We start from the raw sequence: 26,353 nt of genomic DNA, 5'->3' as shown, positions 1-26,353 counted from the left end.
TGATGGGGCCCAAGAATATGCATTTCTAAGAGGTTCCCGATGCTGCTGCTGCTGCTACTGATCCAGACACCACCCTTAGAATCTCCGATTCCAGAGATCCTTAAAAGTTCCCTCTTCCTCTAAAGAATCGATTCTAAATACCTAAAATCCAAATTGAATTATCCCCTAAAACGGGTATATCCCAGAAAAGCCTGACACCTAAAAGTTAAAAGAGTCTGCCCTAATAAGGGACAGAGAAGAGACTGGCCAGGCCAAAGTGCGTTAACTGGCGGCCTGCAAGCAAGTTTTATTTAGCCCGTGTGGTTTTAAAAAATTAGACGTCAACATTTAAAACTTAGGAGAATTCACTTAAAAATCCAGTTTTTCAGTTTCTGTTTAAATATCAAAATATACTGCCCGAGGGAAACTACATTCCCAGAAAGAAAAAATAGGCTGTGGCTGAGTAATAGTTACCTCCTTTGAAAAAACGTTTTTCTTTTGGACTAGGTAACAAATGCACATGTGCACATGTACACAAATGCACATGTATAAAATTCAAAAGGTACAAAGAAAGGTGTACGGTGAAATCGACATCTCTCTTCTACCCGAGCCCAGCATCTAGAGGCTGCCTCCTTTACATGGAACCAGTGCTTTCCAGATGCTACCACTTTGCATTTACCTGGCCCCTTTTCAAATATTTGCATTATGTGCCTGGTCCCCTCAGGCACCTGAATTTGCTTCTGAGCCCATTTTACAGCCCCTCTTCTGCATTCCCAGGCACTTGGTTTAGCATTAGCACTTTCACACTTGTTTTTAATTAATTAATTTTTTATTTTTATTTTTTAGCCATGCCACGCGGCATGTGGGATCTTAGTGCCCCAACCAGGAATCGAACCCATGGCCCCTGCAGTGGAAGTGCAGAGTCTTAACCACTGGACTGCCAGGGAAGTCCCCACGCTGACGTCTTTAAAGGTCTGCCTCTTAGACTGGGAGGGTCACAGAGCCACAGGTTAGGGTTTGTGTCTTCTTCTTGGTGTCTATATCCTGACGGCTAGGGTCTCATCAGACAGACAGCAGGTGTACAAGGCTTGTTGAGTGAATTAATGAATAAATGAACAAACTGTGCATTACTTCCAGGGCTCTGGCCTGAGGTGTGACTCAAATAACAATTTAGTCACATGAAATCAAGAATTTAAATCCCATAAGAACCCCATCAGTCTCCCAAGAAGAGAATTACAAAATATGGAAAGAGGGCTTCCCTGGTAGCGCAGTGGTTGAGAGTCCGCCTGCCGATGCAGGGGACACGGGTTCATGCCCTGGTCCGGGAAGATCCCACGTGCCGCGGAGCGGCTGGGCCCGTGAGCCATGGCCGCTGAGCCTGCACGTCCGGAGCCTGTGCTCCGCAGAACTGGACCCAAAAGGGGTATTAGGACACTCCCGAGGCTACTTCCCAGAAACATGACAATCTCCTGTGCCCTTTTCTTCCTTACTATAGGCCTCAGGGACTCAAACTTCTTGCCCTTTCACCTAAATTCTATCACCTACTAAAGATCATGGGATTCCACCACCCCACTTCCCAAGGGCTGGTTGTACCCTTTCTTTCTCACCACTCAAGAAATTATTTCATGTTATAAATTTGCCGATCACTACAGAGATACAGACAGCTGAACACAGGACCACAAACATGAGGAATTTCACAAAGTATTGAGAAATCTTACAAAATGTTTACAGTTCTTCCCTACTGCCATTCCGAGCAGCAGAAGCCCTGTTGTTCCCGCACTGTTTCACCATACGTTAGTGTTTGATTATGGCATGTACTCAGATATACAGTGGGTTACCTGTGCTTCTTAAATACAGGACTTACATGCTTTTAATCTACTTATCTCTCTTCTTCAGCCTCCAAATACTACTGCAATCTTCACCTTGCAATTATTCTCAAGGGCAAACAAGGTCACAACAAACAGAAACAGTGCACATATTGCCACATATAGGTGGAAATGTATTGTTTGCACTATGACCCAAATAAATGAAAAAGAAATTTTATTACAGTTCCCCTCCAACCTCCAGTTCCATACCTATTACCTTATTTGATGAACATGATTGCTTTCAGGCCCTCAACTAACAGCTAACATTTAGTTACCTTACTTTCATCTCCCTCACCACAACTTCCCAGGATTCCATAAGTTTTATTATTTTTGAATACTTAATTCATTTACAGGGCTTAAAATTGTTAACTATATAAAAATATTTAAAAATAATTCTTACTCTCCGCTGTGCTACACCACCACCCCAGGCAACCATTTTTATTAGTTCCCTATGTATTCTTCCAGTGTTTCTTTTTATTTAAAAAAAAAAATTTTTTTTTCAGCCACGTGGTGCAGCTTGTGGGATCTTAGTTCCCCGACCAGGGATCGAACCCGTACCCCCTGCAATGGAAGCGCAGAGTTTTAACCACTGGACCACTAGAGAATTCCCTCATTTTTTTAAAAGACAGCTTTCTTGAGATATACTTCACGTACATGTAACGTAACTTATTCAAAGTGCATAATTCAGTGGTTTTTAGTATGTTCACAGAGTTGAACAGCCATCACCACAATCAATCTTAGAACATTTTCATCACTCGAAGAAGAAACTCTATACCCATTAAAATTCACTCTTTTCCCCAGCTGTTTGTAGTATTCCCCTACAATCTTTATTTTTGTAAGGTCCATAGTGATGTCTCCTCTTTCACTCGATCTTAGTAATTTGAGTCTTCTTTTTTTTTCTCTTGGTCAACTTAGCAAAATATTTGTCAATTGGTTGAACCAACTTCTGGTTTCACAGACTTTCTCTATTGTTTTCCACTGTTTCTTTTTGCTAAGACAAATATATATTCTTATTTTTCCTTCTTCCTTACATAACAGGTAGCATACTATATATTCTGAACACTAGTATATTCTGAAGAATGTACTTCAGGTTGAAGAAAAATGATCCTCAACAGATCTGAGATGTAAGAATAAATCAAGAGCCATGAAAGTGGTAAATATGTGATTAAATCTAAATAAATACTAACTGATTAAAACAAATATAAATGTCTAGTGAAACACCAAAAGAATTAAATGTACAACAATAATAATAAATAAGTGAGGAGGGAGGAAAGTGAGGTTAAATGTGTTATCCGTGGGGAAGGTAAAGGTACAAGTTAACTTTAGGTTTTGATGTTATGAAGGAGTACTGGAAGCAGCGCTTCCTCAGATTCTCTTGGCCACGCCCTTCTTTCCAAGATGCTGCCCGCCTCCTCCTCTGCACTGCTGCTGCCTTTGCCCAGCTTCCTGAGCGGGCTGGAGTCCAAACTGAACTACACCAAGCCTATCTGACCTTCCAGAGTTGGCTGCAACACCACACCACTGAGCCTGACAGCTGGCTCCCTTAGCAGTTACCAAAGGACCAGATGACACAGCCCTGTGTGGCAAGCCTTGGCTAGTGGGAAATGGAAGAAGTTAGGAAATTGCATTACCCTCCCCTCCTCCCTTCGACAGACTGTGCAGAGGGGCAGCTTCTCTTTATAAACCTTCTGGAGAAGTCCCAAACTCTAAGTGAACACACTTGCTGGGAGACTCCTATGACTCTTCACAGTTTGTTATCAAGCCTGGCCACTGTGATAACATATTGTTTCTCCTTGTCTCACTTTCCCTTTTTTTCCTTAACCATACTTCCCTAGATCTGCATCTCCCAAATAAAGCAACAATACTTTCACCTTTGCCTGAGGTTCTACTTTCTAGAGGACCCAAGTTAAGGAATTACGTGTACTGTAATTTCTAGAATAACCTCTAAAAGAATAAAAATAGAGTATACAATTTCCAAACTAGTTTAGGAAAACAAAGAATGGTGGGAAACAAGCAATCCAAAAAAGGGCAAGAGGGACTTCCCTGGTGGCACAGTGGTTAAGAATCCTCCTGCCAATGCAGGGGACACAGGTTTGATCCCTGGTCCAGGAAGATTCCACATGCCACAGAGCAACTAAGCCCGTGTGCCACAACTGCTAAGCCTGCACTCTAGAGCCCGTGTGCCACAACTACTGAAGTCTATGCGCCTCGAGCCCATGCTCCACAACGAGAAGCAACCGCAATGAGAAGCCTGCGCACCGCAATGAAGACTCGCCCCCACTTACCGCAACTAGAGAAAGCCCACACGCAGCAACCAAGAACCAACGCAGCCCAAAATAAATAAAATAAATTTAAAAAAAAAAACAAAAAAAGGCAAGAAAGAAGAGAAAAATGAAGATGGAGTAGTTGAAACAAATAGCACAAAGTAAGATGGTAGATTTAAACCAAAATGTATCAGTAGGCACATTAAATATAAATGGACTAAATGCTTCAGTTAAAACAAAACGACTTTCAGGAAAATAAAAAAGAATATGAAGTGAAATGTATACATTCAACAGTATTTAAAATGAATCTAATTTTCATAATGAATTTTAAGCTTTAAGGAGTTTTCTAATCAAACAGAACTCAGAAAGACATACTATTCAGAAAGGTTCCTAATGTTAAAAAGTTTCCTTCATTATTGTAGTATACTGTGGAGTTCCATGAGGGAAACTAAGGCCAGAACTTACAGTATTATTAGATCACCATTTTTATTTCTATAATCTAAAACAAACCAGGATTTTCTCTATAATTTTTTTTAATTAATTTATTTATTTTTGGCTTCATTGGGTCTTCGTTGCTGCACGCGGGCTTTCTCTAGTTGTGGTGGTGGTGGGGGGCTACTCTTTGTTGCAGTGTGCCGGCTTCTCATTGTGGTGGCTTCTCTTGTTGCGGAGCACAGGCCCTAGGCATATGGGCTTCAGTAGTTGCAGCACACGGACTCAGCAGTTGTGGCTCGTGGGTTCTAGAGCGCAGGCTCAGTAGCTGTGGTTCACAGGCTTAGTTGCTCCGCGGCATGTGGGATCTTCCTGGACCAGGGCTCAAACCTGTGTCCCCTGCATTGGCAGGCAGATTCTTAACTACTGTGCCACCAGAGAAGCCCTCTCTATAATTTTGAGACTAGAAATTCCTCCTTATGTCTAACTAAAATATTTACCTTAACCTTATCAAGTATACAAATAAACCCCAAAATTGTAGAAAGAGATAAAGCAGCCCCCAAAAAGGCACTCAATGTCCCTTTTATATACAGTACTGTGAGTGTGTGTCTAATATATTTCTAAGTAACTCTTCAAGAGGTGCCTACTCATGGCCTTTCTTTTACTTCAAGTAGGGGGAGATAAAATATTCTGATTATGTTAAAGGCATCTCCTTCAAGCCACTGATACCTCTGTGGACAGAGCAAAAGGAAAGAAGACAGCAGTTAATTTGGTTACCTAGAGCCGAAGTCTGTTTACTTGTAAAGAACCATTTGGGTCTAGGCGCAAAGAGTATGACTCTTGGGAGAAAGATCTGTACTTTGGTCAAATTATGTCTTAGTGTGTGTGTGCACACATGTGTTGTTAAAAATACATAATTCTTTCTAATAACCTATAAGGGAAAATAATCTGAAAAAGAATATGTATATATATATATATATATATATATATATAAAAAAAAAACTGAAAATAATGCATATTCCTGGGCTTCCTCCAAGATTTATTGAATAGACTCTCCAGGGTGGGATTACATTTTCTTTACTGATAACATTCTTCACTAAGAATTGTTATTTATAAAATCATGAATATCATAGTTAAACTCAATCTAGAGTGACTAAAGTTCATAGATTTAAAATAAACATACCTTTGCTATGGAAACCTGATTCACTCTCAGAAGGGTATATCCTAGAGAGAGTCCTGCCTATAACAGTATATCTTCATTGAACCTGAAACATAGACCTCATCATACATTCTCACCTACATTTTTCTGATGACCCAGGGTAGGAAAGTTGAGGGGGATTAAGTTAAACAGTCCCTGGGTATGAACCCGAGTGAGGCTAACAAGGATAGTTCATTAACCTGAACTATAAAAGGTAAGCCAGTCTCAGATAACAAACCACCAAAATGGTGGTATTAGATATACACCATTAAGTAAATACTTTACCAATCATTACAGAGGAAGCTTTAAAGTAATAGGTTTCTTAGACTTTCCTTTCGAACTGTTCTTCACTGGAGTTTCTTCTAAAGAATCATTTTATTTACAGTCGCAAATGTCTTTTTAACACATTCAATGTGTATTATATGCTGGAATCAAATAGCTGAAGGAGCTGGAATCTTATGAATACAGCCAGGACAACAATGGAGAGAGTCATGAACAAAAATATCACAGTCCACACAAAAAACATTTTGGCACACAGTGCAAACATAGACCTGCAGTGAAAAGAAGAAAACTAAATTTAAAAAGTAGTTTCCAAAAGTTAGGTACAGCATAGTTAGAAGACATTCAAGTTGCTTTGCTCTTTTATATCTCTATCACTTTTTCCCTACTCACCTACCAACTTTATTAGTTCCAATGTACTATATATTCTCAAATAGAAGGCAATTAATTTCTTCCAAAAAAGTACTCCTTAGAAATGAGGGAAGGGGCTTCTCTGGTGGCTCAGTGGTTAAGAATCCGCCTGCCAATGCAGGGGGCATGGGTTCAATCCCTGGTCCATGGAAGATCCCACATGCTGCGAGCAACTAAGCCCGTGTGCCACAGTTACTGAGCCTGCACTCTGGAGCCCACGAGACACAACTACTGAAGCCCATGCGCCTAGAACCCGTACTCTGCAACAAGAGAAGACACCGCAATGAGAAGCCCGTGCACCGCAACGAAGAGTAGCCCCTGCTCATTGCAACTAGAGAAAGCCTGCGCACAGCAACAAAGACCCAATGCAGCCAAAAATAAATAAATGAGATAAATAAATTTATAAAAGAAAAAAAAAGAAATGAGGGAATAACTTCGTTTTTGAGTCCTTAAAGTCCCCTGGGGACTTCCCTGGTGGCGCAGTGGTTAAGAATCTGCCTGCCAGTGCAGGGGACACTGGTTCAAGCCCTGGTCTGGGAAGATCCCACATGCCGCAGAGCAACTAAGCCCGTGTGCCACAACCACTGAGCCTGCGCTCTAGAGCCCGCGAACCACAACTACTGAGCCCGTGCACCACAACGACTAAAGCCCGCACGCCTAGAGCCCGTGCTCTACAACAAGAGAAGACACCGCAATGAGAAGCCCTCGCACTGCAACAAAGAACAGCCCCCACTCATCACAACTAGAGAAAGCCCACGCACAGCAGCAAAGACCCAATGCAGCCAAAAATAAATAAAAATAAGATAAATTTATTTAAAATAGATGGTGTCTTCTTAAAAACTTTCAAATGAGTCAAATAGTGGTTCTAGTGAGGATGCAGCTACTGATGTCAAAGAGGCATGTAAAACTTAATAAAATTGTTTTTTTAATTGTTTTTATATATATATATTTGGTTTTTGGGGGGGTTTTTTTGGCATGCCTCAAGGCTTGTGGGATCTCAGTTCCCCAACCAGGGATTGAACCTGGGCCACAGCAGTGAAAGCACCGAATCCTAATCACTAGACCACCAGGAAACTCCGATACAACTGTTTTATGAAATGTGAGAGTAGAATAAAACAAGCCATCCTTTCAACTAATATTTGATATAGTTTATAAAGTATAGTTTTAAATATGGACATGTAACTAAATTAACAAAAAATTAAAACTAGACAGTGATCTATCTTATTTGCAACTTTATATAAGTTTATATGTTCAAATTGGCCCCATCGAAATTTTAAAAAATATTTTCTCAGTGGCACAATGGGGGAATAACCTTTGGTCTGCGGTCACCTTAAATGGTAACTTCAAAATAAGTTATGAGTGCCTAAAGTACAACATGGAGAAAAAAACTTTTAGTATTTCCAAACTAGTATTTCAGTATTTCAGTTTAGCTTACAAACTGAAAAAAAGTACTAAAATATCTTTATAGCAAAATTAGAATGCAGAATTACAAAACAACTGTTTGTAATAGCTCCCATTTTATCTCTACCTACTGTTATACTTCTAAGGAATAACCTGATATGAGCCTGGTCTTTAACAATCTATTGAAAACTTATAATACTATTTCCTCAATATTTATTGTACAATACTTAATATTTACAAAGCATATGAACTTACATGTTGGTCTTTCAATTCCCCCTGACAGGCATAACAAAATCTGAAAAAGAAAGTTTAAGAATCATTTTGTTAAGGACTCACTCATTAAAATAGCTCAGGAAAATTTCAACAAGAATTCTCTTACTAATAAGTACAGTTGACCCTTGAACAACACGCAGGCTAGGGGTACCAATCCCCGAGGTCAAAAATCCGAGTATAACTTTACAGTTGGCCCTCTGGCTCTCTGACCCTCCATATCAGCAGTTCCACATCCGAGGATTCAACCAACTGTGGATCATGTACTGTAGTATGTATTTATGGAAAAAATCTACAAGTATGTGGACCCTTGCAGTTCAAATCCGTGTTGTTCAAGGGTCAACTGTAATTATCTTTACATATGATTTTTAGGAGAAAGAATTAAGAATACCAGTAATTTAAGAAAATTCCACAGTAAATCCCAAGGTCATCTGACAGCTTAAAATCTTCCTTAAACAAATTTTATTTTATTTTCATCAAGGTTAAATATGAGTATGATTTCTCAGCTTGTATTCTGCAAGGGAATTAAGACCTACAGAAAATGATTTGCATGATTATTTTTCAACTTTCCCAAAGACAGCAGACAGCTGGTACAAGTCTAGATGGATAGAAGTTAATTTATCATAAAAATGGATGCCTAAGGGCTTAATTTTCAAGGAATGGTTTAAAGAATTAAAAGTTCTCAAAATTTATTACAAAAGAGAGCAGTTCTGTCCCTACCCACCCCCACTTCATTTCCAGAGCAAATGCTCATAGTGCTACCTCTTGGTTTTTTTCCATAGGCCATTGGCTATGATCCTGCCACTACAGAAGATGAGATTTTAATTCTCTTTCAACTATCTTGAACCAATAGCAATGGGTACACATAACTACATAGAAAGAATTGAGAATGACATTTGTTAAGTCATTTTGGATAGAACAATATTAAATGTTTAGTTTATTATGACTACATAGACATATTCATCTGAGCCATGCCATACAAATTTTCCTCTCTGTAAAACACTTTCTCCTGGAGTTAATAACTGCATTGTTATTCATAAGCTTAACTTTTCTAATTACCACTAACTCAGCCCCAACCAATCCCTGAGAAGTCTGAATATCCTCTTGTTATGTTCAGCTACATCAGGAATTCTATAGTTTCCATCCTCTGGTGACATCTCTCCTGGAGCATTCTGACCTTCTCCAAACTAGACTGACTGTTCTCCATATCTGACATACAAGTGTCATTCTAGGACGTCATCCTACAGCTTTCTTTAGCCACTTTTGAATTAGGTAAATATTCCTATTCTCTTTCATTCATTCTCTTTCTCAATTCTTTTGAATCATCTCTTCCACAGCTTCCCAAGAAAGTCTCTTGAGACCTTACAAGTCTGAAAATATCTTTATTGTACCTGCATATTTTTTTTTGGCTGCACTGCGCGTCATGTAGGAACTTAGTTCCCTGACCAGAGATCAAACCCACACCCCCTGCATTGGAAGCACGGAGTCTTAACCACTGGACTGCCAGGGAAGTTCCTATTCTACCTACATTTAAATACCTTGGCTAGGTATATAATTCAGGTTGGTAATAATTCTTATTCCAAATTTTGAAGGAAATTGCTCCCTGTCAGCATCCAGTGTTGCTCACAAGAAGCCAAACAATTTTAATTCCAGGTCATGTGACCCAATTCTCCCTCTCCAGAAATGTTTAGGGTTAGTATTTTGCTGTGTATTCTGAAATTTCACAATGATACACTTTAGTGCAGGTCTGCCTTCAATATGTCAGGCACTTGACAGTCCCTTTCTATCTAGAAATTTTTTTCCTTCGACAGCAGAAAATATCCTTGAATATTTCTTTCATACTCTTCATTTGATCTTTTCTTTATTTTTTATATTATTTTGATATTAGGCCTTCTGGATAAATCTTCCAGTTTTACACCATGGAAATCAGCAAATGCTACAAATCGGGGCTTTTTTGTTTTTGTTTTTGGAGAGCTGATTTACCAACATACCACCACTCTTACTACACATAGATGGGTGTAGGGAAATTAACAGATCTCCGGAGATCCAGATCTGTTTAAAGAATCATTTCAGTCATAAACAAGGCATTCTACATCTCATTTTCTATATTAGCAGTAATCGTGACCAAGTGAATATGACTCTTTTTAATGTAGTAACAATATATTCAAACATTACCACTTGTAACAGATACAAATTACTCAAAACTCATATACCTTTCTCCATTATGTTCTTCCAGGGGAATATCCTGAAAAGCATCCAAAGGAAATAAGTGATGGTAAGACCGTGCCAAGTGGGGAGCAGACACCAAAGTAAGACCTAACACATAAAGCAGAAAGACATATTTAATAACCCAAACCTCATAAAGATGATGGCTGACATGTCAAATGATATAACTTAGACTAAATATTTTCAAGTTCTTTTTTTTTTAGGATTGCAGGCATTCATTTCTTTAGTTTACCTGTGGCCATAAAAGGAGACTCAGGATGGAGTCTTAGTTCTGTCACTAAGTATGTGACCTCTCTTGGCATATTTCCTTACTTATAAATTAAATAAAATTCTACAATTCTGTTACTTTAACTTCTCATTCTCCTTATATATATTTATTTTATGAAGAGCTGCAAAAACATCTACTAGATCTACTGCACTGCCTTTAAAGAACATAATTTTTTTCAGAAAGAGAATTAGGAAACTCTTTTAGAATGCCATGTTTATTTTTAAAAATGGAGTACTAAGCACACAATGAAAAAAAGTAATCTATGTCTTTTTTCACAGATTAAATCCAGAAACATAGGCAGAGCTTAATATTTATATTTATTTTAATAGCAATATAGGTAAGAAATTATTCAAGATTAATTTACTGGATCATGAACAGTTGGTTTCTTACCACAGATTTTACATTCAACAGGAAGCTCACAGTACTTTGCCCGACACTGTGGGCAGAAATAGCCTCCTAATGTAAGTCCTGGCTCAGTGTTGCTATCCAGATGCCTGTGGGGGGAAACATTACTTTTTAAAAAGTGATATATAAAGATGTGAGCAGTTAGAGCAAAAGCCACTCTGATTTTAAAACCTTCAAGTTGTTTCACTGCTCACTTACACTCTGTTCATTTTTGTCTTTTTTTTCCTCTCTGCATTTTGTTTTGAATAGTTTCCATTAATGTCTTTGAATTCACTCACCTTCTCTTCTTCAGTGACTAATCTGCTGTTAATCCTAATCCATCTTATTTTTCATCTAAAACACTGTATTCTTCATCTCTAGAAATTTGATTGGGGTCCTTTTTCTATCTTCCATATCTCCTATCATACTCATGTACTCCTCAACTTTCCTGAGCATATGAAGTATATTTACAATAATTATTTTAACACCAAACCTATTACTTCTATCAACTGTGTTATTTCTGGATATGTTTCCATTCTACGATTTTTCTCCTTGTTATGGGTCATACTTTCCTACTTCTTTGCATGACTGGCAATTTTTGATTGGTTGCCAGATATTGTGAATTTTGCTCTGTTTTGGGTGCTGGATTTTTTTTTGCATTGCCTTAAATACACTGTGGCTTTTTCTGGAATATACTTAAGTAACTGTGAAATAGTATGATGCCAAGACTTGCTTTTAAGTTTGTTAGGCTGTCCAGAACAGCTGCTAGTCTAGAGTTAACTTGGTTTCATTACTGTGGACTCTATTCAATGCCTGCGGTGTTAAGAGGCCTTTCCACACTGACTGGTGGTAACATGAACTACTCCCTGCCCCATGTGAGCTCTAGGGATTGTTCTGCTGCTCCTCTCCAGTTCTTTCCCTGGCCTCCAGGAGATTCCCGGCAGGAATGTACAGATCAACACTCATTTAATGACTCACGGGGAGCTTCAGAGGAAGCTCTCCAGAGCTCTCTGTGCAGCTCTTTACTCTCGAGTACTCTGCCCTGCAAAATGGTAGCTGCTTCCACCCCCCGCCCCCCAAACTCTGAACTTTGTTTCTGAACGGAGCAAAACCTCCTGGTTCTGTGTGGGTCTTCCCTCCCTGCACAGCAGCCTGGAAATCCTCTCTAGGCAGTAAGCTGCAATCATAGGGCCCACCTCATTTGTTTCTCGTCTTGCAGGGATCATTATCTGCACTGCCTGTTGTCCAATGTACGAAAAACACAGTTTTGTATATTTTGTTTGGTTTTCTGCAAGGAGACAGAAGTGTAAATCTAGTCCCTATTACACTTTTATAGCTAAAGACAGTAGTCTTATTTATGAGTTTTAAGAATTACTTTCTTAAATTTACTTTTATTTTATAATTATGTAAAATGTAAAGCTCCAAAGTTAAAACAAGTTATATGCAGAAAAGTCTAGGATCTATCTCTTTGCCTTTCTCCACACATTGCATTAGTAAACATTTTTTTAGCTTTTACTTTTTGGTTTCATTACTATTTTTATTATTAATATAAACAAGTATGTGTATCTACTCAAACCTCCACCCTCTTCTTAGATGATCGGTAGCACACTATACACTTTTCTCTACCTTACTGTTTTACTTAGTAATATTACAGGAGTATATATAGTTTTCACTCCTTTTTACAGCTACATAGAAAGTAATCTTCTACAAAAGCCATTACATTTCAAGTCCATCTTTTAAATTTATAACTTACAGGAAGGACTTAACAATGTAAAAACATTATCACGGACAATTTCAAGGTTTTTACTTACGCCATACTGAAAGAGGGTTTTGCATCCTGATCAGACAGAGAAGCAATGGTATGCTGAGGAAATCCTTCACAGAAGAAAATGTATTACTTTTTTTCCTCAAGGAAACAGAAAAATTCTAGTAATAGAAACCTAAAAATGTTCCTACCAGAAAGCCCACTAAGTTGTGCAAAAGTTCTCTTTCCTGCCTTTTAGATATGTTTATTATAGCACGGTCAAGCTGACAGTAATTCCCAGTTTAAAAAAGAATTAATAGTAGAGGAAATGGGGGAAAGATCTGTCCATACATATGGCCTCAGATTCTAAAGTTCATATCCATATTTTCTAATTTAACAACGCTTAACACACACTGCTTTTTAAAAAGAAAATGTGTGTAATTTTTAAATACTTTCTGATATAACAGAGGAGTCTATAATATAGTCTACTTTCATTTTATATAAGAACATACTTCTAGTTTAAAATTTTGGAATGTCCAAATCCATGCAGTCTATTTTCCATATATATTTTTAAATTCTGAAAACAAGTCTAAGAAAAGCAGAAACCATAAAAAAAGAAATTTCATTCTATATAAAAATTTTAAACCTATCTACATTTCAAAACAAATAAAAGTAAAGGAAAATGACCAAATGAAAAAACATTTGCATCAGGTGACTGAAAATGGGTTGATATTCCTAAATGGTTCTAATAAATCAATTTGGAGAATTATTATAAATTTAAAAATAACTTTAAGATAGGCTAAGGAAATGTATCAGTAAATCGAAAAGATTAGCCAACATAATATCTAAAATGTACTGAGTGTTTATATCAAGCATTACTCTAAATACTTGGTCTGTATTAACTCAATCCTTGCAACACACAATGAAACAGATACTAATATCACGTGAGATGAGGAAACAGGAAAGAGAGGTTGAACAGTACTATAAATAGCCAAAAACAAGGCAGAAAAGCATTCCATCTCACTGACAGTTTAAAAATGCATATTAAACAAGGAGTCTCTTTTTTTTTTTTTTTTTTTTCTGGTACGCGGGCCTCTCACTGCTGTGGCCTCTCCCGCTGCGGAGCACAGGCTCGGGACGCGCAGGCCCAGCAGCCATGGCTCACGGGCCCAGCCGCTCCGCGGCATGTGAGATCTTCCCGGACCGGGGCACGAACCCGTGTCCCGTGCATCGGCAGGCGGACTCTCAACCACTGCACCACCAAGGAAGCCCCAGGAGTCTCTTTTTGTATTGAAAAAGCTGGGCTTTTTCAATTACAAATTACAAAATAGTTGGGCTTTTTCAATTTCAATTTACAAATAAATGTTTACTATAAAATAATAATTGTATAACACAGCTTTGATAAAACAGTACAGCAGATTTTATAGCTTTTTTGATTTCTTAATACAAGAATTTCTCTATAAACACAGTGTCTTTATACCTTTCTAACCTTAACAATTAAAAAAAAAAACAGTAGTGTTCCTTGAGTGACAGGACTACAAGTGAGTTTAATTTTCTTTTTACTTCTCTGTATTTCCCAAAATTGCTTCAACAGCATAATTTTCTCTAATTATAAAACATTTAAGTTAAATACAAGAAATTCTTAAACGTTAAAATAACTTGTACAAATGAGATAGAAAGTCTAGCTTGAGTCAAAATATATTTTTTTAAATGTCTATTTTAAAATAACACAAAACAGGGAATTCCCTGGCGGTCCAGTGGTTAGGACTTGGCACTTTCACTGCAGTGGCCCGGGTTCAACCCCAGGTTGGGGAACTATTTAAGATCCTGCAAGTGGTGCGGCCAAAAAGAAAATTAAAAATAAAAATTAATTAATTAAATAACACAAAATAAATACTTACCCATACGAATAAGTGAGCATTCAGAGCTTGAGCTAGCAGGAGGAGGACTAACATGATGTGTCAGCAATTCTTTGTAATGGCTTTCATCTAAAATAACATGGTATGTGCCTAACAAGACGAGAAGTAAAAGAGAAGAAACAACAGCTTTCCAGACATAAGAATGAACTGTAATTTCTATATAATTCTGTAAAAGTTTTACCATCTGAAAATGTTCATTTTCAAAGTAAGTTCTTAAGTTAAATTATCATTTTTCAAAAACTTTATTTAAATAACATCTCTAAATTGACTTCTCTAGGAATAACTGTAATTACAATTTAATTAAAGCCAAGTTACAAGTTCTTCACTAAGTATTAATATAGTAAAATTTCTAGCTTTTCAAGAGTTATAATGCTTCCTCTGAACACTGACATAACTACTGAAAATTCCTCGCATTCTGAGATGATATCTTATAGAATTGGTAATATATTTAATGTAACTACCCATATTTTGGACTTCAGCACATGAACTGATTTAAGTTTAATAGCTTAAAAAAACATATAAAAACATCCTAATTAATAGATTGTTACTTTACATAGTAATTATGAGTAAATACTGAAGATTCTAGATATATACCACCAGTTTCACGAGCAAGCACAGTGCAAACCCGAACCTCTGCAGACAATCCAATAACAGACACTCTAATTTTAGCTGCCTTTAGGGTCTTCGTAAAATCCAAGTAAATGGTGAGTTTTGAGGGAAGAAAAAAAATTGAATAATTAATGTGTTTGAAAAATAGAATGTTCTGAAAACTAGTAATAAATTCACTATAGAATTCTCTTTAGAGTTGTAACTTTGATTTTGATTATGAAGAAATTATTGGTTCTACCTTGATTAGATCATAGATATTAGATGGATCACAGGTTGTGAGACTGCTAAAGATGATTAGGACTTCTCTACTTGTATGTCCGGGCATGTGTCTAAAGAAAGATAAAAACCACTCCAATTAGGTATAACAAATTACACTAATAAAAAACTTAACTCAGAAACAATAGTACTCATGGTTTACACACTTAGACTGCAGAATAACCCTATTTATTTCAACATTACAAAGGAATGAATTGTGAGTATACTCTAAAAACCTTAATGCCAATTTTTCTAAAATTAGCTACACACTTAAAAAAAATTCATTGATTCACTTATTCATTCAATAAACATTTCTTGAATACTCTTTTAAGTTCTGGGGATAAAGTGATAAACAAGACCAACAAGGTTCCTGACATCATGAAGCTTACATTCTAATAGATTTGTTTCATACAAAGTCTAAAGTGTACATTGGAAAGTGTGACAATACCATAGGAATCAACTTTAAGGTGCATTTGTGTGGCTTGAAAATAGTAACATACTTCTTTTTTAAAGACAATTTAATCTCATGTTGATTCAGTCATAATATTCATAAACAGTAATGTTTGTGTACCATTTAATTCAATGATGGTTTACGGGATTTTAAGATGTGATGAACTGTTCTCCTCTATACCAAATAGAAATTTCTATGCTTTTTGGAGCAACTTTATCAATTATTTATAGCTTTCCTGCTTATATTTTCATTGTTAGGCTCAGCTTTCACTTGTGGATGCTGCTGTTGTGCCTACCTTCACTATGTGTGTTACCTCCTTCTCATCTACTTCAAAACTAAAAAAGTATCATATAAAGGTATAAAAATCTGAGTCAGGACAGACTATCCAGGGATAAAATATATAAGCTTTAAATATATTGAATACTTTCTTTGGGGCTTTAACTATATTCCACATAGTTAAACTTGCTAGAAAAGTGCTATTAATTTATAGATGTATTACAAAATAAGTTAATAAAAACCAATGTACAACAAACTCAGTTATTATACCACATTAAATTCCACATACAATCAATTTTCAATAAAATATTTTTTATATTTCTTTTGTACTACTAATATTACTACAGCTTTAATTATATTTTTCTAAAACCTTTAAGGATATACCTCAGCAACTAAAATGTAAAATAAAAATTACTTACCAACACCATACTAAACATTATAAATGACATTACATATTTCTTTCAATAATGATTTCATTACAGCTGGGTTTATGGAGACGCATATTAACATATTATCATTTCAACTTAACTCATTCAAAAAACTTTGAAATAAATTATAAACAATAAGTGTAAAATACTAACTTTAGAGTCTGCATAGCCATGCTTAAGGAGTTATAAAGAGATGGCTCTCCATGGCAAGTCATATCTACAGCTTTCTTCAAAGATATTATGTGTTTCCTTGAGTTTCCTAAAATAGAAATGGAATAATCTACTTTTAATAAAAATAATCTATATATACTTTATATAAATTTACCTTTCTCCCAAATTTACATATCTATGATGTGAAACAACAGAATCCCTTTGATTTACATTTTTAGCAAGTTGCAATTTTTTTTGAATTTTTGAATTTTATTTTATTTATTTTTTATATAGCAGGTTCTTATCAGCAAGTTGCACTTTCATCAGAAATGTTTTGTTACATAGTCTCACTCGTACTGGAAAAACAGAATACAAATAATCTGTCTATTAGCACACATTTTAATAATATTAACCTAGAGTGCATATATTTTTACTCTTAATATTTCCTATTTCATCATTTTTAATACTAATATATGTTCACATTTTAACATCTCTGAAATCACGATGTGTCTTACAATCACTGGCAGCCAGGCAGCGTTTGTGACACAGCTGTCACTGCCTGCTCATGTGCAAACCTATGAATGCTGTTGATGTGTTGCTGCTTCAACTGTATCATGTGCATTGTTTGTGTTGTTCACGTTGAGTTTAACTGCGATTTAAAGTGTTTTTAGAAAGGCTAATACAGACGGTTATATTTTTATGTAGAAAGGCATGGAACAGAACAGTGAGGTGTAAATTTGTTATTGGTGAAGCAAAAACTCATTGATAGAAGAATGCCTGCAATTCCATTTTTTTCTTCAGGGGTAAAAAACAAGCACTTTATAAGACCCAAGAAAGAGGATTTCCACAAAGAGACAAAACTGTGTTACGTTGTTATTGAAATAACATCTGAAAAGACTGTCTGTCTCATGCTAAGCAATACAAATGAAGGGAAGAAAAACTGCCAAATTCTTTAGAATACTTGACAGGCATGTCAAACCACCAAGAAGCTGGTATGAACAATTCACATATCATTTGACATTGTATCAAAGGTTAATTGCTAGAGTGTTTCCTTCTTGATGGCTCATAAAATAAAGGTATCTTACAAATGACAGAATCTGAGATTCAATAAAATATGGTATTCTTCAGACATTTCCTCCTATTTCAACATTATCTTCATATTAATTAACAACAATGAAACATCGAGTTTATCATATAGCAAACTACCTTCATACCACTGAACATTTAATTTCCAATTTGTCACTATTATAGTGAGTTGGCCAGAGTTCGTTCAGGTTTTTCTGTAACATCATCAGAAAACCCCGAACGAACTTTCTGGCCAACCCAATACATACCACTGCAGACAGTATATTTGTAGAGTGAGGCTTTTTCTTCTTTCATAACATTTCCTAAGTATACTCCAAGGAATGTTTTTTTTAATACCTTTTTTTTTCCCTCTTGGCCGTGCCACACGGCTTGCGGGATCTTAGTTCCCCGACCAGGGATTGAACCCGTGCCCTCAGCAATGAAAGTGCGGAGTCCTAACCACAGGACCACCAGGGAAGTCCTCCAAGGAACATTTTTATGGCTCTTTTCCAGAAAATGTTAAACAAATTAACCAGACTATCAGCATTATAAGTACCAGTTTCTCCATGGTTCAGCAAGCCATATATTGCTTTTGAAACTTCATTTTGGTCATTTAAAATATGTAAAATGTTGTTGAGTGGGCTTTTTTTTTTTTTTAACACTAGTTTGGCTAAACTTTCTTTTTTAATAGTTATTTAATTCCTCTTTTTTTCTGGCATGCACTGTTTATCTTCTTTGCCCATACATCTACTTGGAGCTTCTTGGTGTTCTTATTTATTTGAATAAGCTTTAAAATATTAACCATTTGCCATAGTTAATATACAGTGGACCCTTGAACAGTAAGTGTTTGAATTATGTGGGTCTACTTATATGCAGATTTTTTTTCACTAAGTATGTGCTACAGTACTACATGATCTGCAGTTGGTTGAACTCACGGAGGTGGAACCACTGAAACAGAGCACCGACTGTAAAGTTATATGCAGATTTTCAACTGTGCAGAGGGTCAGCATTCCTAATTCTCAAGTTGTTCAAGGGTCAGCTATATACTGCAAGTATTTATTCTTGGAATCATAAAATTTTAGAAATGAAAAGTACCTAAGTCTAATTCCTTCATTTCATAACTAAGAAACAAATCTAATAAGTTAAGTGATTTGCCCAAAGACATATGCCTACCCAGTGGCAGGACCAACACTCAAAATCTTCTGGCTCTCTATCCACTTTTCTTTCTACCATAACATACAAAAAAATTTTTTATCTCCTACTGTGTTATGAGTATAGAAAAAAGCATACTTACGTTACTGTCAGTGTGGTTTATAGCAGTGATTCTGTTCAGAGGAAGAGAGGGTACTTTCAAGAGGCCTATAAGAATCACCAGAGGATTTTTCATCTCTGTGCACCCATAGAATATTACTATTAACTTGGGGTAGGGGGCATGCAAGAGGGTCGGCCCTACATCCTTTTCTTAGGGGAACCATCCTTCCTTCACTGTATAAGAATCCAGTTTAGACTACGTGGTTCAAATGGAACTTACCCTGCTTCTAACCTACTCCAGACACAGACATGTAATCCAGGCCTACCAACAAAATACTTCATTCCCTTGGCTACTTTGACAGCTCATGGATGTGCAGATCATAATCAGAGTCAATAAGAGTCCTCTTTGGAACCTGTGCTGAGGCTACGGACTAGGAGGGTCATGTAGACTTGGGCTATTAATAGACATCTTTTCACCTCTCAGAAAACCTATCAGAGAATGAAGCCAGACAGAAACAACTATATGTGAAGTCAGCTCACCTTTCAACATGAGCCAGTAATTTCCCCTCTGCCCTTAAGCTAGTTTGTGATTTTCTGGATTACTTCCAACTGAGTTTCCTGGATGACCCCAGGCTAACATACACTTTACTACTTACTGCCATAATGAAAAATTACTAATGATGGAAGTGTGTCAATTTTATGTGTATTGGTGAGGATGAAAGGTTGAGAACCACATTTAAGGGACAGTGTATTTTACAGAAAATAAAATAGAATTAGTGATGTTAAGTTTGCAATGGCACATATACCAAAGCAAATAAAATCTGCCATTATTATCTCTTAAGAGAATAAAATTCAGTTAGGCATGTCATGCAAGCAGAAAATCTAATCACTAACGACTACAATTCAATTTTTATACTCTTTGTTCTTTAGAGGTTTACCTTTAAAAAATTAATTTTAAGATTAATTCTGAATGGTCAAAATAATTTTATCTTAATGCTTTCAGGATAAGAATAAACACATTTACATTCATTATAATACTATTCACGACTGTGCAGAACTCAATTTAAAAAAAAAACAAATGAAAAAACAGAATTGAATTTAAAACAGGTCATTTTAGGGACTTCCCTGGCAGTCCAGTGGTTAAGACTCTGCGCTTCCATTGCAGGGGACACGGGTTTGATCCCTGGTTGGGGAACTAAGATCCCTCATGCCGCGTGGGCAACAAAACAAAACAAAACAAAAAAACAGGTCATTTTAGAGACCAAGAGTTTAATAGAGGGTTTTTTAAGTGTTTTACCTAAAGAGCCTGCAGAAAGGTTTCATTTTACTTATTAGGCAACCTTACAAACAGTGTTACAAGGTTGGGTAAATAAAGCCAAGTCCTTGAGTGCTATAAAGGTAATTTTATGCATACCTGAGAGTTCAGTCAGTTTTTCAGCTCTTTTACTCTTTGTTACAATTATTCCAATCTCAAAATAAAAACAAAAATGATTATTAATTTAACAAATTATTTCTTCTTGATAAGAATGTACGTAACTAAAATAAATGACTAATTACAAAAGGAATAAGTAACATGAGAAACTTCTGATATAAACTGAGCTATGTGTTCACTGTACATTAACTTCTAGAGTTATCTTGCTTTTCATTGCTAAGTGTCCCAGAAACTTATACACGATCTGAATCACTTAATCACCAACAGAATATATGTACAATGTTTTAAAAAATAAATTATATTTGGCAATAATATCAGGATGCTAATTCTGAATTATATCACTTATCTACATACCTGACTAATAGGATTTTGATCAAAATATTCCTCTACGAAGTATTCCAACAACTGTTCAAAGAAAACAAAAAGGAAATACTAGATAAGGGCAAAACAACAACCACAGAAAACAGGTTTTGTGCAATCTTTTTTTTTTTAAATTAATTTATTTGTTTTTGGCTGCGTTGGGTCTTCATTGCTGCACGTGGGGTTTCTCTAGTTGCAGCGAGCAGGGGCTACTCTTTGTTGCGGTGCACAGGCTTCTCATTGTGGTGGCTCCTCTTGTTGTGGAGCACAGGCTCTAGGCACGTGGGCTTCAGTAGTTGTGGCACGCGGGCTTCAGTAGTTGTGGCTCGCAGGCTCTAGAGTGCAGGCTTCAGTAGTTGTGGCGCACAAATTTTGTTGCTCCACAGCATGTGGGATCTTCCTGGACCAGGGACTGAATCTGTGTCCCCTGCATTGGCAGGTGGATTCTTAACCACTGCACCACCAGGGAAGTCCCTGTGAAATCTATTTATGAAGCATTGTTTCTAATGATTTTTAAGTTTATAGATTTTCAAAAAATGTTCAGAAGTAAAAATATTAAATAAATAAAAAATAATAACTTTTGAAATATTAAATAAATAAAAATTAAAATATTAAATAAACCTGAATTTGAAACGGTAAGTGATGAGGTAGGTTTGAGCTAGGCCTTAAAAGATGGAACCATTTGGACATATAAGACAGAAACAATCTAAACAAGGAAAAGATCCAATAAAGACAAACAGGAGAATAAGCAAAATTGAGCATGGGTTTTAATAAATTAGGAATAATCTGAATGTGTTTATAAGCTGAGAAGATTGATTCAAGTAAGTCAAAGGAGAATGAAGATTCAATAAAGAAAGGGATAACTGACAAAGCAAGATCCTAACACGGAGTGGAATTAAGGGCATAAGTAATTAGCTATTTTGGTATACCATTTCTGTAAATGATCGGGTAGCACTTCTACTTAGCTATAGTTTGCATTAGCTCAAAAAAAAAAATTGCTTTCTTTAAAACCATTCCTTTTACAGAATTCAGCATCCTTCCTCACATGTAGTATAAATCAGAATAATTTTAGTATACCTTTAAAGTACATGTCAGTCTATTTGGCTTTAAATCCTGGTCTTCCATTGTTCTTGATCCATCTACTACCACATAAAGATGGCGCATCTACCAAAAAAAATCCCCCAAAACAAAACACACAAATAAGAACAATTTTCAAATACATTTTTGATCAAGAACTAAAAATGTCATTTAGTATTCACATATCCTACACATATATTTTTAATATATTCCCTTAAAAAGTTTGTTTTACTGTTGTTTATTCTATTAAGCCAGAATGTTTCTCTAACTCAAACTAGTCCTGTACCAGAAAAGGAAAAAAGAATAACATACCATTCCAAGTCGAACTTGTCCATGGTGCTCAAATACCCTGTTAAAATTATGCAAACATTTTAATGGAATACCATCTACTACCTGAAAAATCATTACAACTTTTCAACTAACCTGCATTTTTTTAGTGAAATAAATTATTAACTTATGGATGCATATAATTATGGGCATTTTGAACAGTCCCTGAAGATCAATTTCCCTGATGAGACTCTAGGTTGCTGGCTCCTTCCCCCTATTTAGAAGGCCACAAGTCAGTTTCCCTGAAACACAGCTCAAATGAAGTACCAAGAAGTGGCCATAAGTGGACAGAAACACCTAAAGGAATATATTTTACCTTTTGTAACACACACAAAGTTTACCTACCTTTTTCTCTTTGCTTTGAAGAGAATGTCTTCTATTGTAGCTTTAAGTGATCCTGATTCATCTTCTTTAAGAATCTCCCTGTAAGCAATAATTACTTGTTTGAAAAGATAAGCTAAAATTTTATCAACCCAAGAGAAATGAAAACATATGTCCACACGAAGATTTGCACCTGAATGTTCACAGCTGCATTATTCATAACAGCCAAAAATTATAAACCATCTAAATGTCCATCAAATGGTGAAAGGATGAATAAAAACATGGCATAAACATATTAACAGAATACTATTCAGCAATAAAAAGGAATGAATTACTGATTCATGCAACAACATGGATGAACTTGAAAACAGTATGTTCAGTTAAAGAAGTCAGACACAACTGACCACATATTATATGATTACATTTACATGAAATGTCCAGAAAGGGCAAATCTAGAGAAACAGAAAGCACACAGTAGTTGCCTAGGACTGGAGGTGGACATGGAATTAATTGTAAATGGACATGAGGGATATTACTGGGGTGGTAAAAATGTTCTAAAACTGATTTATGTTGATGATTGCACAATCCAGTAAATTTTCTAAAAATCATTGAATTATACATAAGAAACAGGTGAATGTTAACATGTGTAAAATATACTTCAAAAAAGTTGTAAAAACAAAAACAAAACCCAAAACAACATCTAAAAGGGAAGGGAAAGTAATAATGCCCTACTTACCATGTTCTTTCATAGCCTCCTTCCCATCGCTTAGTTCTTTCAGGCTCTTCATCCATTTTTTTCTTACTGTATTGTATTATTCAATATTCTGTAAAAAAAAAAATCATTAGATTGTGACTTGATTAAAGATGTTTGTCACCAAATGCATACAATTAAATCTGAAAAGTAAAGAGCGGGAAGTAAACATACAAAGTAAAAAAAAAAACTCAGAATGCAAAATCATCTTATTTTTTGCAATTTATTCAATAATTGTAGCTGAATGAAAAATACTTTGAAATCTTCATGGAACTCTTTTCCCATCTCCAAGAAAGAATACGAATAATTATGCACAAATTTGGCACCACCACAAATAAGCATCTCTTTACAATTAAAAAAAACCCAAAAATGTATTAAAGATGTGTCATAGGACAGAACCATAGAATTATGAGAAGTGGGTACAGGTGTAGATGAAACATGAGCCACAACTGCTGCTTATTATAGCTGAGTGCTGAATACATGGCGATTCACTGTACTATCCTTCTACCTTTGGGTTTGTGTGAATTTTCTCATAATCAAGTTTTTAAATGAAATTTATTATTATTCATAAATGATAAATGCTTATGGCTCATAATTTTTTTAAAAAATACAATATTAAACCTACACTATAACCCCAACTATTAAAAGAAAAAGGAAATATTTAGTAATTCAATAAATAGGACAAATGGTTTTGATGGATGTTACGATTAAGGATGATTGGTTTTTTGCTTCTTTATTCTTTTCTGTATTTTCATATTTTCAATATGAACATGTATTTCTTTAATAATCAGGGATACCCCACCTTGATTTTGATCTCAACTAATTTATTTTAAATTTTATTTAATTATTTAATAATTTCATTATTATTTAAATAATTTTGGTAAGCGTTTGGAAAGGAACTTTATACATTAGCTCAGGCTGTCTCAAGAGGGAGGCTATAATGGAAACTCTGTACTTTTCTGTTTTTGCAACTTTTCTGTAAATCTAAAATTATTTCAAAGTTAAAAATTTAAAACATTTGCATTTTGTTTTGTCTGGATTTCACATGTTATTTTAGAAAAAAAGATCATAGGATTTGAAAAAATAATAATCAGGAATAAAATTGGTGTTGGGAGTACTCTATTAACCATAACCAAGTAATAAACACCCCCGTCACATCCACACCTCCACCCTCCCCAATGGAATCTCCCTCCCCATTCTACATTCTCACTTTCAACTTCCTTCTACCATAGATGAAAGATCAAAGGAATCCTAAGTGCCAAGACATTAAGGACAAAACAAATCCCATCATTGGCAGGGGCAAAGATTAATTTTTGTGATGAGGACAATAACCAAGACCTCAACCTCATTTATTTCATTTTTCCTATAGAAAAATATACTTAAAAATCTAAATATATATTGATTTTTATAAATGGACTTCTGGAATTAAAACCTATTGACAAGTTTAAGACTGCTTTTATGGCATCACCGCTTTCTCTGGCACCTGCTACAATCAGATATTATTTGCTAAAGTTCTGTGTGTCTCTCACTGAATTAACAAGCCACTCCCTGGCGCTGGAAGAGATTCATTTGTTTCAGGATATCAGGTGATCCACTTTAGTATCCTGAAATAACAAGAAGTGCATTAATTCTGACATCAGTGCTATTTCAACACACCATGTTGGTGCCTTGTAGGTTTAATGATGAGTGTAGTAACACAGCATACAGTGACTAAATTGAACATTTTGATCTTCCATGGAGGTGTTTTTGTATTTATCATGAATGTCAAAAATCAAAAGCTTAAATTCTTAAAGAGGTGGCTACTGCCATCCATCACATCAATATTTAAACTGTATTTTATTTTTATTTTATTACTTTTAATTCTCTGAAAGTTCAGAAACAAAGTGAGAACTATATGAGCAGAAGCTGCAAGCAGGACCACCTCTGGCTCACTGCATACAAGGACTTCTGAATTCGAACTGTCTGCAATGGGAAATTACAGGGATAGGACAGAGATATTAAGATCCCCATAACTGCAGATGTTCAAAGGGAAGCTGGATGTTTACAATGCATGCAGTTAATAGAGAAGGGATTTATGCAACCTGGAGGAAAATGTACTTGGTAACCTCTTAGGTCAGCATCTCCAACTGCCTATGACTGCCCAATATTCCATCTTCTTACAAATATCGCTGGGAATCCAACCCCAGGAAAGCCACTTCCCCCTGGGGAAGCCTGGTGGTATGATTCCTTCACATGAGCTCAGAAAGCTACACGTAAACAAATGAGATCTGCACCACACATCGCAATTTATGAAGCTTTCCCTCACACCTAACCCTGCCAAGCGCTGTGCGACAGGCAAGGGTGATAACTGTCCTGCTTTTCAGGTGTGGAACTCAAGGGTCAGAGGCTGGTAACTCTATTGAGGCCACACAGCTGGAGGCTGGTGACGAGCTAGAACCCAGGACCACAAGTCCCCAAACTCGCGCCCTGCCTTAGGGCAGGAGAGCCACTCTCCACACTGCTGCCCCAGATGCTTCTATGCAGCTCCCTAGACGGAATTTGCCCTCCTCCCCCTCCCACACATCCTCATTCCCTGCGAGGCGGTTCTGGGCCATTCAATCCCCGCTTCCAGCCGCGCAGCCCCTCCCGCTGCCACACTTCCCAGACCTCGGATCCACGCCTCGGCTCCATGCAAACCTTTACCGCGGCCTCACCTGTCCTGCTGAAGGCCGCTCTGCCGGAAGCTCTGCACAATTTGCTCTGAGGGCGCCGCCGAAGTCCTTCCGCCGCGCACGGTGGCGACGCGCAAACGTTCCGGCTGCTGGGAGCGGTGGTGGCCGGAGCGCGGCGCTCGCAGGCCGGAGCAACCTTGTTGACTTCGCGGGGAGGGATGTCCTGCTTCCTTCCAGCTCTTCGCAAGGAGGCGAGAAGAGTGGCCATTCTCTCTTGAAAAGTTGGAGGCCTGGTAGCCGTCCATCCGG

At 36.6% G+C, this 26,353-nt stretch overlaps 1 protein-coding gene across 6 annotated transcripts in view; it reads right to left on the bottom strand.

Moving 5' to 3' along the window:
- LOC137221370 (general transcription factor IIH subunit 2) overlaps positions 1–26,168 on the bottom strand; it is a 73,253-nt gene extending 47,085 nt beyond the window's left edge. For 4 of the 6 annotated variants that reach the window (XR_010941978.1, XM_067730920.1, XM_067730922.1 and 1 more), the window contains exons 1-15: positions 26,087–26,168; positions 23,379–23,466; positions 22,667–22,744; positions 22,307–22,343; positions 21,995–22,081; positions 20,912–20,962; positions 20,540–20,594; positions 16,813–16,918; positions 15,488–15,578; positions 15,235–15,322; positions 14,623–14,730; positions 12,789–12,852; positions 10,984–11,087; positions 10,313–10,415; positions 8,085–8,124 (exon numbers count right to left, since the gene is read on the bottom strand). Coding sequence is in view for 5 of the 6 variants with exons in the window: in XM_067730920.1 (XP_067587021.1) it covers positions 8,085–8,124; positions 10,313–10,415; positions 10,984–11,087; positions 12,789–12,852; positions 14,623–14,730; positions 15,235–15,322; positions 15,488–15,578; positions 16,813–16,918; positions 20,540–20,594; positions 20,912–20,962; positions 21,995–22,081; positions 22,307–22,343; positions 22,667–22,744; positions 23,379–23,434 (1,068 nt within the window). In the remaining variant the exon portion in view is untranslated. Of the gene's footprint in view, positions 1–5,552; positions 6,290–8,084; positions 8,125–10,312; positions 10,416–10,983; positions 11,088–12,788; positions 12,853–14,622; positions 14,731–15,234; positions 15,323–15,487; positions 15,579–16,812; positions 16,919–20,539; positions 20,595–20,911; positions 20,963–21,994; positions 22,082–22,306; positions 22,344–22,666; positions 22,745–23,378; positions 23,467–26,039 lie in introns of those variants that run through there. The other 2 variants (XM_067730926.1, XM_067730921.1) reach the window with 2 other exon arrangements.
- Between the last annotated feature and the right edge of the window lie 185 nt (positions 26,169–26,353).

The sequence above is a fragment of the Pseudorca crassidens genome, chromosome 3, assembly GCF_039906515.1.
Source record: "Pseudorca crassidens isolate mPseCra1 chromosome 3, mPseCra1.hap1, whole genome shotgun sequence".
NCBI lineage: Eukaryota > Metazoa > Chordata > Mammalia > Artiodactyla > Delphinidae > Pseudorca > Pseudorca crassidens.
This window is presented reverse-complemented; position numbering and strand designations above follow the sequence as displayed.